Consider the following 10,433-nt stretch of genomic DNA (forward strand, 5'->3'; position numbering starts at 1 on the left):
GAGACTTATGACTCAGTCTCACATTGGTAGGGTAATTACAAGTTGTGCTATTGGGAAGGTTGAATCTAATTCTACTTGTAATAGCAACAACTCATAGTTTCCATTTATTTCCCTGATGCTTTTACCCACATAGAGGATACATGCCAGCAACTAGACTATGAGGAAGTGTGTATCGGTAAGGCGGCTGCTCATATTGTAACATTAACAACTACACATGCAATAACATTACAATTTTTTTTTCCCAATTAAGTGTGGCCAATCCACTTACTCTGCACATCTTAAGGTTGTGGGATTGAGACCCACGTAGACATGGGAAGAATGTGCAAACTCCTCACGGACAGTGACCCCGGGCCGGGATCGAACCCGGGTGCTCAGCGCCGTGAGGCAGCAGTGCTAACCACTGTGCCACCCACACATGCACTAAACAAACATTCAAACCCTCCACCACCGACAGACAGTGGCAGCCGTGTGTACCATCTACAAGATGTACTGCAGTAACTCACCAAGGTTCCTTAGACAGCACCTTCCAAACCCACGAACACTACCATCTAGAAGGGCAAGAGCGCCAGATACCTGGGAACCCCACCGCCTGGAGGTTCCTCTCCAAGTCACTCACCACCCTTACTTGGAAATATATCACCGTTCCTTCACTGTCACTGGGGCAACATCCTGGAACTCCCTTCCTAACAGCACAATGGATGCACCTACACTTCAAGGACTGCAGCAATTCAAGAAGACAACTCACCACCATCTTCTGAAGGGCAACTAGGGATGGGCAATAAATGCTGGCCTAACCAGCGAAGCCCATATCCCGCAAACGAATTAAAAAAAATAACGGTATGCAATAGTATCTTTATGTATCACATGAAACCTGCATGAGTCAAACTGTGTGCTTTGACAAATGTGCATGAGTAACCACACAGATAGCATCTGAATATATGGTTATCGGCACAGAAAAGGACATTAACTGTACAAGAGACGGCAACAGGGAACATTAAGTGCTGATAGGGCAGCACGATGGAGCACTGGGATAGCCCTGCTGCCTCACCGACGCTGAGGTCCCAGGTTCGATCCCGGCTCTGGGTGACTGTCCGTGTGGTGTTTGCACATTCTCCCCGTATTTGTGTGGGTTTCGCTCCCACAACCCAAAAGCTGTGCAGGCTAGGTGGATTGGCCACGCTATATTGCCCCTTAATTGGAAATAAAGAATAGGATACTCTAAATTTAAAAAAAAACATTAAGTGCTGATGTTTGTACATGCACCGGCTGTTGTCAGCATGATTCTGTACCTCTACCGTGGGCGCAACTTGATACTTACCTGTACAAGCACTGCTGGGAGTTCTCGGGCTACATGTAAATTGTAGCATGAATCCTTATTGTCTTACATGCAGGGTCACAAGTGCACAAACAAACCTGCACAGCCACTATCATATATCCATACAATCTAGCAGCTTCCACATAGCACAATCTCATGTATGTCTGGAAATGGACACAATCTAGCCTTCTCAGAAAACTTAACGTGCATACTTAAAAACTGATTATAACGCGTTCAAGGGGATGTTTGACAACAAACGTCAAAAACGCTTCATTCTATCACAAACATCCATCACCATCAAAACTAGAGTGATGTAAAATCACACAGTTATGCTATAACTTTATCTGCGTTAAGTGCTGGAGCATTTAATGACAAAAAGTACCCTATACCTGGACCACAGTGGTCAAGGTTGTTCAATGACATCAGCTCTTCTAAACAGACAGTTAACTAAGGGCTGGCCTGAAGCAGCACTTTTGCATTCCTTCTGCCTGCACAAGAAGAACTTCCTCTTCCAATTAACGAGGCAAAATCTAATCTGTCCAACATTCCTTAGAAAGAAAACAGCCTCCACATTCTACTGGTTGTAATTGGAATCTCAGGGACTGCTTTCAATATTTACAGCATGCCTGATGTTTAAATCCCTTTGACGTAAGAGCGGGCATTCCACTTGCAATGCTGAAAGGCAAGAACTTGCTTTATCAAACAGTGAGGTTTCTACAATAAAGTCTGATGGATCTGACAGTGAGGTCCTACTTTCAGACAGTGTTTAAAGACAACTGAGTCGGTGTTCTGCTGCTAATTGTGCAGATTGCATTAATGCTGCATAATTTGAGTTAATCTTCATCATCTTCCAATTTTAGCTTAAGATTGTTCAAATACGATAAGCAACAATGAACCACAACACCTATATAACTGATTGTGGCTTACTACTGGGGCGGGTGGGGTGGGAGAGGTACAGAAGAATTTATTTTAATTTGCATGATTCAGCAAGCACTGAGTATATTGATATTGACCACATCTATGTTATCACGGCCAATAAAGTGATACTGATATATAAATATTTTAACCACCAAGGTGAGGGAAAGAGCCCTAAGTTATTTGTGTCCATGGCTGCTTCTCCTGGGATACACTTCTTTAAACTTCCTTCGGGGAATCTTTGCTCATTAACCTCATTGGGGCCTCACGGTAGCATGGTGGTTAGCATCAATGCTTCACAGCTCCAGTGGTCCCAGGTTCGATTCCCGGCTGGGTCACTGTCTGTGTGGAGTCTGCACGTCCTCCCCGTTTGTGCGTGGGTTTCCTCCGGGTGCTCCGGTTTCCTCCCACAGTCCAAAGATGTGCGGGTTAGGTGGATTGGCCATGATAAATTGCCCGTAGTGTAAGGTTAATGGGGGGATTGTTGGGTTACCGGGTATACGGGTTACGTGGGTTTAAGTAGGGTGATTATTGCTCGGCACAACATTGAGGGCCGAAGGGCCTGTTCTGTGCTGTACTATGTTCTGTTCTAACCTGGGAGAAATATCAATGCTGCAAAACGAAACTCACTCCTATTTTGTTACATGACCTGAGGTCCAATATCCTCTTTTGTCCTCCAAGTTAGTTCTACATTCCCACCTCATCTAGAGTTTTGAAACTTGCATTATGTTGCCTCTTTGCTGTCATTAGTGCTGTCTCAGTTTTCAAAACCTCTGTTACGTGTTCGGGGTTTGCATCATCTGGTTTCTGCTTTCAAGTGGTATATTTGTGCAGACAATGCCAACTGAAACACAAACTTGATTTTCTGTGTGATCATTTCCAAACGTCGCACTACCCCTTTTCCAAAGTGTGCAGTTAACCGGGCAGCAGTGCTGAAAGATTCTGCGATGTCGCACACTGATGGCTCAGCATTTAATCCGCCTTTTACGTTAGAATTGCCTCTTGAGAACAGGAACCGCATTGTTTCATTCTGGCCAGTGACAATAAAAATTGGTTTGGATACGACTGACAGTGTCTGTGATGTAAGGGTTTTGAAATATTAGAATGTGCAACATTATTTGAGCTAATTGGATCTGACCCGTCTAAGCCAGATAAATCTACAATTTAAGTTGGCACGGTGGTGCAGTGTTTAACACTGCTGCCTCATGGCGCCAAGGACCCAGGTTGAATCCCAGCCCCCGGTCACTGCCCGTGTGGATTTGCACATTCTCCCCGTATCTGGGTGGGTCTCAACCCCACAGCCCAAAAATGTGCAGGGTAGGTGGATTGATCTCGCTACAATTGCCCCTTAATTGGGGGGAAAAAAATCTATCTTTTGGTATACTGGTGGTAATTATTCACCGTCGTGATGAGTATCAGAATGGGGAAACTGGTATTAACGCCATTCAAGGACACTCAGCACCTGAAGTGTAATACTTTGCCCAATAATAAATGCGCAGAGAAGATTCACTAGGTTGATTCCAGAGTTGAGAGGTTGGCTTATGAGGAGAGACTGAGTAGACTGGGACTATACGCATTGGAATTTAGAAGAATGAGGAATAATCTTACAGAAACATATAATTGGACAGTAAAGTTAGTGAACACACAACCCCCTCTGGTCACATCATTCACTATCAACAGAATGTATCCTTTCCAAGCCCCAATCAAATTCACTGTGTTAGCAACAGCTGCTGTACAGTCTCTTTAATTTCAAGATTCATCCTTTCACATTTCTCCTGCAAAACTGTTTTTACTTCAGAAATGTCACTTAAGAGTGCACCTTACAAGGGCGATGATGAGCCGGTTCTTTGAGGGGTTAGATGTGTGAACGTTGCAGGGGGGGCCCCAACAAACCACGTTCATATGTTTTGATCCTGTCCAAAGCTGGAAGATTACTGGAAGGAGGTGTTTAGGGTAATCTCTAAAGTGGTGCACGTGAAACTGGACCCGGGCCCTATTCAGGGTGTTAGTACAGCCGGGGTTGGAAACGGGCGCGGAGGCAGATGTTGTAGCCTTCGCCTCATTGATTGCCGGAAGGCGGATCCTGTTAGGGTGGAGATCAACCTCTCCACCCTGTGCCCTGGCGTGGCGGGGGGACCTGCTGGAATTCTTGATGCTTGAAAAGGTCAAATTTGAACTGAGGATGGAGGGGTTCTACCATTCATGGGCATTATTCATTATGCACTTTGAATTGGATTACATCGAACACTGGGGGGGGGTGCTGGGAGGATTGGGGGGAGGAGGGATCTGTATGTGTTAATGGCGACGATGGGTGATTCCTGATTCCTTTTAGTCATTTGTTTATGTTAATATGCGGGCTAATATCTGAGGTTTGGTAGGACGGGATCGCTGTTATTGGTATGGGGATTGACATTACATTCGTTACTGATTATTGTTTATTGTTGAGTGTAAATTGGGGAGAAAATGCGAAAAAGGAGAATAAAAAATATTTTTTTAAAAAGAAATTCATTTGAGAACAGGAACCACATTGTTTTATTCTAGTCAGTGACAATAAAAATTGGTTTGGATACAACTGACAGTGTCTGTGGTGTAACCGGTTTGAAATGTTACAATGTGCAACATTATTTAAGTTAATTCAATTTGACCCGTCATAACCAGATAAATCTGCATTTTGGGGGCGGCACGGTGGCGCAGTGGTTAGCACTGCTAACCTCACGGCGCCAAGGACCCGGGTTCGACCTGACCCTGGGTCACTGCCTGAGTGGAGTTTGCACATTCCCGTGTCTACGTTGTGCATTTCTGTCTCACCCCCACAACCCAAAAATGTGCAGGGTAAGTGGATTTTCCACGCTAAAATTGCCCCTTAATTGGGAAACAAAACTGTTTTTAAGCCTTTGGAGTACATTTTAACACCTACTTATACTCAAGAGATGCTTGTTACTGTTAAATAGCTTAGTATGGATAAAGCCAATGTAAACTCTGTATCGCTGCATTACTATCAGCCATATCAGACACACACATAGATACACCCGCACAAGACTTTAAGCTCCCCAACTGAAGGAATTTGAAAGGGCATCTGGCTGTATTTAGGTCAGCATGGGCAAGTAGGGCTGAATGGCCCCCTTTTGTGCTGTATCATTTCCATGGTTCTTTAGTTCTAACTTCATTCACAGGCAGCCCCTGCCACCCTGATGTGCACATGACAAATTAACACAACATTATTGGCCCTGCTTGAATCACACGCAGAGGTACACACATCAGGCATCTGCACAACAGAAATGAGCCCATCTTCCTTTCTAAAATTCTGCCCCATTTTCCTTTTCTTTTCACAAAGTATCAAGCTGTCAGCTGCACAAGAATCATCTGCCCCTGGCACAGCAGTAAGGTACACGTAAAAAGCCAAGACATTAACAACTAGGTGGAGACGATACATTCTTGAATCCTCTCTCGTACGCAACCGTTGCAATGCTTAGCTCGTATTTCTGACTCCAGGTGAGTCTCTACAATTACAATACTGCACCTCCCTGGAAAAATCTTCATGAAACACAGCTCAATTTACCAGAACAGCTCCTAAAACTCAGGGAAGCCTTCCCTTCCCCTTCTGCCCAAAGGCAAGAGTTGACAGCGAGTGTGAAAGTTACAATCTACAGAAAAGACCTTCAATATCAGATACTTGGGTGAAAAGTGCAGAGTGATAAATCAATTAAGGGATTCTGCTAATGTCACAGACCACAAGGCCATGCAGTTGGGATGATCTTGAAATCTCTTCAGTCTGAATCACACATTCACAAGCAGAGTTCTCATGCAAAAGGTGCAGAATTGGACTCACGATTATCTATAACAAGATTATGTACCCAAAACCCTGATTTCAGCACAGATTATGTGTAATCCGTACATCCTTGCAGGACATTGACCCTGCCAGATGTGCTTGTGCAAAAAGGCATTACATCCCTTAAATCAAAAATCTCCAGACGCTAGAAATCTGAACCAAATTTTTAAAAGCAGAAAATGCTAGGAACACTCAGCAGGTCAGGCAGCATCTGTGGAGAGAACAGGGGAGTGAACTTAACCAGAACAGTTGCTGCCTGGTTCCCAGGGTCCCAGGTTCGATTCCCGGCTTGGGTCACTGTGCGGAGTCTGCACGTTCTCCCTGTGTCTGCGTGGGTTTCCTCCGGGTGCTCCGGTTTCCTCCCACAGTCCAAAGATGTGCAGGATAGGTGGATTGGCCATGCTCAATTGCCCTTCGTGTCCAAAACAAAAGGTAAAGTGGGGGTTATTGGGTTACAGGGACAGGGTAGGGATGTGGGCTTGCGTATGGTGCACTTTGTAAGGGCCGGTGCCGACTCAATGGGCCGAATGGCCTCCTTCTGCACTGTAAATTCTATGATTCTATGACTCTGAGCGTGAGCAGGATTTGCCAGTTTTTAGTTTGCCGATTGTATTCTTTGTTTGTCTCTGTGATGTCAGTGTATTGACATGGTGCACTCCTTTGCTGGTTTCAGCATGAGGGACCTGCGTGTGATGTGCGGTAATGCTTGGTTAACTGGAATCTCAAATTTGATCAATTGACGATTCACATTCACTGACATTTAGCAATAGCGCCCATGGGTCACATTTGATGGCTGTCCAGCCATTGAACTGTGTGAACAAAAGGCCGGCATTTATATAGCACCCTTCATGCACAATCTCAGAATGTATCAAAGTGGCTTTACAGGCACGCTTTTGGAGTGCAGTCACTTTGACAATGTGCAAACAAACATTTTTTTTTCTTTTTAAAATTTAGAGCAGCCAATTATTTATTTATTTTTCCAATTAAGGGGCAATTTAGCATGGCCAGTCGACCTAACCAGCACATCTTTGGGCCACACAGACATGGGGAGAATGTGTAAACTCCACACGGACAGTGACCCAGGGCCGGGATTTGAACCCATGTCCTCAGCGTCGCAGTCCCACTGCGCCACATGCCGCCCATGTGTAATCAAATATGAGGCAGGGAGCACCTCCTCAGAATCCCTACAGTGCAGAAGGAAGTCATTCGGCCCATCAAGTCTGCACCAACCCATGGGCGGCATGGTCGCACAGTGGTTAGTACTGTTGCTTCACTGCTCTGGGGTCCCAGGTTCGATTCCCGGCTTGCATCACTCTGTGGAGTCTGCACGTTCTCCCCATGCCTGCGTGGATTTCCTCTGGGTGCTCCGGTTTCCTCCCACAGTCCAAAGATATGCAGGTTAGGTGGATTGGCCATGCTAAATTGTCCCTTTGTGTCCAAAATGGTTAGGTGGGGTTACTTGGTTGTGGGATAGGGTGGAGGTGTGGGCATATGTAGGGTGCTCTTTCCAAGGGCTGGTGCAGACCCGATGGGCCGAATGGCCTCCCACTGAACTGTAAATTCTACGATTCTATGAACCCTCTCAAAGAACACCCCTACCTAGGCCCATGCCACCACCTTAACCCCATCTGACCTTTTGGACACTAAGTGGCAATTTAGCATGGCCAATCCACCTAACCTGTACATCTTTGGACTGTGGGAGGAAACCGGAGCACCCGGAGGAAACCCACGTAGACACAGGGGGAACGTGCAAACTCCACACAGTCACCCAAGTTAGCTGGTTACCCAAGGGGCTAGTTTAGCTCACTGGGCTAAATCGCTGGCTTTTAAAGCAGACCAAGCAGGCCAGCCTCCCCGGACAGGCGCTGGAATGTGACGACTAGGGGCTTTTCACAGTAACTTCATTGAAGCCTACTCGTGACAATAAGCGATTTTTGTTTCATTTCAGTTTGGACTTGAACCCGGGCGCTGTTGAGACAGCGAGTGCCAACTGTCAGGGCTGAATTGCTGACGCTAAGCCACTCTGGCCAGATCCAGCGGGCTGGCATCGCAGAGGCTAGAAGCAAATTACTACGGATGCTGGGATCTGAGACAGAAAATACTGGGCTACCCCAGCGGGTCTGACAGGGGGGAGGGGGGGGGGGGGGCTCACGTTTCGCGAGTGTGGAAGAACCTTTGCCTAAAACTCACGTGGGAGCAACTTGAGTGGGATTCGTTCAGGCCAGGACTTTGGTGGGTGAGTGTTGTTGGGAGCAGTGTGATGTTGGGAGGAGGAGGAGGGGAGTGAGGAGCAGCGCTGAGCCGGTGCGCCAGCCAGTCCAGCAGCATGTGGTGTAACAAAGAGGTGAAGCAGGCCACGCGTTTCCCCCTCCCCCTGCGGGACAGCAGCGGGACTGCAGCTGTGCCAGCCCCAGCCCAGCTTCCTGCACCCTGGCCAGGGGGAGAAGGTGGGGAAAGGGGGGGGGGGGGGGCTGAAACCACTTTCCCTCCGCCCACTTTTCCCAGGGTGGGTTTTTAAAAAAAAATTAGTTCTGCCTCTTTTGGGGTCGGAAGTAAAAAATCTCCTGGCCGTCTCCGCTTTCCATTTCATTCGGAGCAATTCCCCCTCTCCTCCCCTCCCCCCTGCCGGGGACTGGCAGCTCCAGAAGCGGCCACAGAGCCACCCAGTGCCCGGGCAGGGGGACAAAGAAGGATTTGGAAAGAAATGAAGCAGTTCAGCCCAGGACAAGGGAAGCTGAGCAGAATGGCAATGAGTGTAGGAAAGGTGCAGACACGGCCCCTGATGAGCTAGTGTATTTAAACTATATATATATTATAGATGTATCCATAGCAACTTGAAAAACTGTAATGCATGTTGAAAGGGGCGTGACTGCACGAGTGAATTATGTCCATTTATATTTTGGAGAGGCTTTCTGGGGAGGGCAGGAGGGGTTATGGGGCGGGTGGGGGGTAAAGAGTTTTCTCATGGTGTTGACCACAAAGATTATTGCTGCATGTCCTACCCCCCCCCCCCCCCCCCCCCAAATAACCAGCCCCCAGAGCGGCAGGTTACTTTGCTGAACCTCTCTGGGTTCAGAGCTGTTTACACACACAGTTATTGCAGCCAAACCCCACAGGTAAACCAGAATAACCCCCCACCCCACCAGCAGCACCACCACCTTTTGCAAACGTGCCTCTGGGATGCACTCTGTGTGTGAGTGTGTTTCACAGAAACACGGATCAAGCCCCGGGTCACACCAAGGAGCAGATAAACAAAAGAGTTTGTGCGAGGGTTTCACTGACCCTGGGATGATGTGATTTCAGAGCTGGGGGTTTCTTTTTAAAAATGCGATTTCTGACCCTCTCTCCTTTTTATCGAGTGGGTTGGGTGCGTGGGGGGGGGGGGGGTGGGGGCACCTTGACCATTTTTACCCCATCCCATCCCAGGCTGCAACCCCCAGGGACACCCACACACACACAGTCCTGCCCCAGGGTCCCAGAGAGGGGGGGGGGGGTTGGATCTCCATCTGAAAACCAGCAGATCCTCCCCCCCCCCCCCCCCCCAGACACACTCGCATCCTCCATCTGTCAAATAACCCAGAGAGGGTGGGCATGTGGGGGTCTCCGGTTTGGAAACCCGGAGGCGGTGTCTGAGCAGCGGGGTTGGGGTTTAGGGTGGAGGGGGTTCTCTCTCTCTCTCTGCAATCGGACCAGACTCTCGCCCCTAGTGGGAGAGATTGCAGACAAAACAAAGGTGGAGGGTGTGTTTTTTTTGGGGGGGGGGGGGACATTGCAACTTTGTAAAAGGGGGCAAGAGAGCTGATTGATACTCACCCCCCAGTGCGAGCAGGAGGGAGCCCAGCAAACAACAGCGGGGCAAAGGCGAGCTGCACAACGCCATTCCCACGTCTCACTTTAAAATCCTGCAGCCAGGAGCTCAGCGACAGTCATAGTGTAGGACACACAGGCTGTGTGTGTGGGAGGGGGGGAGGCTGGACCTGCTTACAGCGTGGTGTCCAATACTCATCTATCAGTGTGTCAGCGTCTCCCCGCTCTCTCTCTCTCACACACACACAGAGCCACTCTCTCAGGAGGCCAACATAGGGGGCTGGGGTGGGGGGCACCTTATTGCTGCTGCCTCCGGCCACAGCTACTCAACACACACATCCTGTCGGAGCGCTTCCCCTCTGCACTTTCCTTGCTCCACAGGTCACTCTTTTGTTACAAACAAATAAGATAGTGAAACTTCAACCGGCAGCAGAGGGGGGTGGGGGGAGGTCTGTGCCTGGGGGAGGGTAGGGAACAGCGTTCACCCCCCCCCCCTTCCCCTCCTTGCCCTAGACCCCCTGAAAGGGCGCAAAGTTATCAATTCCAGGCTTAAAGTTGAAGGCTTGT

General features: G+C 48.2%; 1 protein-coding gene across 1 annotated transcript in view; it reads right to left on the reverse strand.

The window, feature by feature from the left end:
* Positions 1-10,108, reverse strand: part of igdcc3 (immunoglobulin superfamily, DCC subclass, member 3) — a 179,304-nt gene extending 169,196 nt beyond the window's left edge. The window contains exon 1 of the mRNA XM_038813522.1: positions 9,873-10,108. Within this exon, the coding sequence (XP_038669450.1) occupies positions 9,873-9,939 (67 nt within the window). The 5' untranslated portion in view covers positions 9,940-10,108. The remainder of the gene's footprint in view (positions 1-9,872) is intronic.
* Between the last annotated feature and the right edge of the window lie 325 nt (positions 10,109-10,433).

This window comes from Scyliorhinus canicula, chromosome 12 (genome assembly GCF_902713615.1).
Source record: "Scyliorhinus canicula chromosome 12, sScyCan1.1, whole genome shotgun sequence".
In the NCBI taxonomy this organism is placed as follows: domain Eukaryota; kingdom Metazoa; phylum Chordata; class Chondrichthyes; order Carcharhiniformes; family Scyliorhinidae; genus Scyliorhinus; species Scyliorhinus canicula.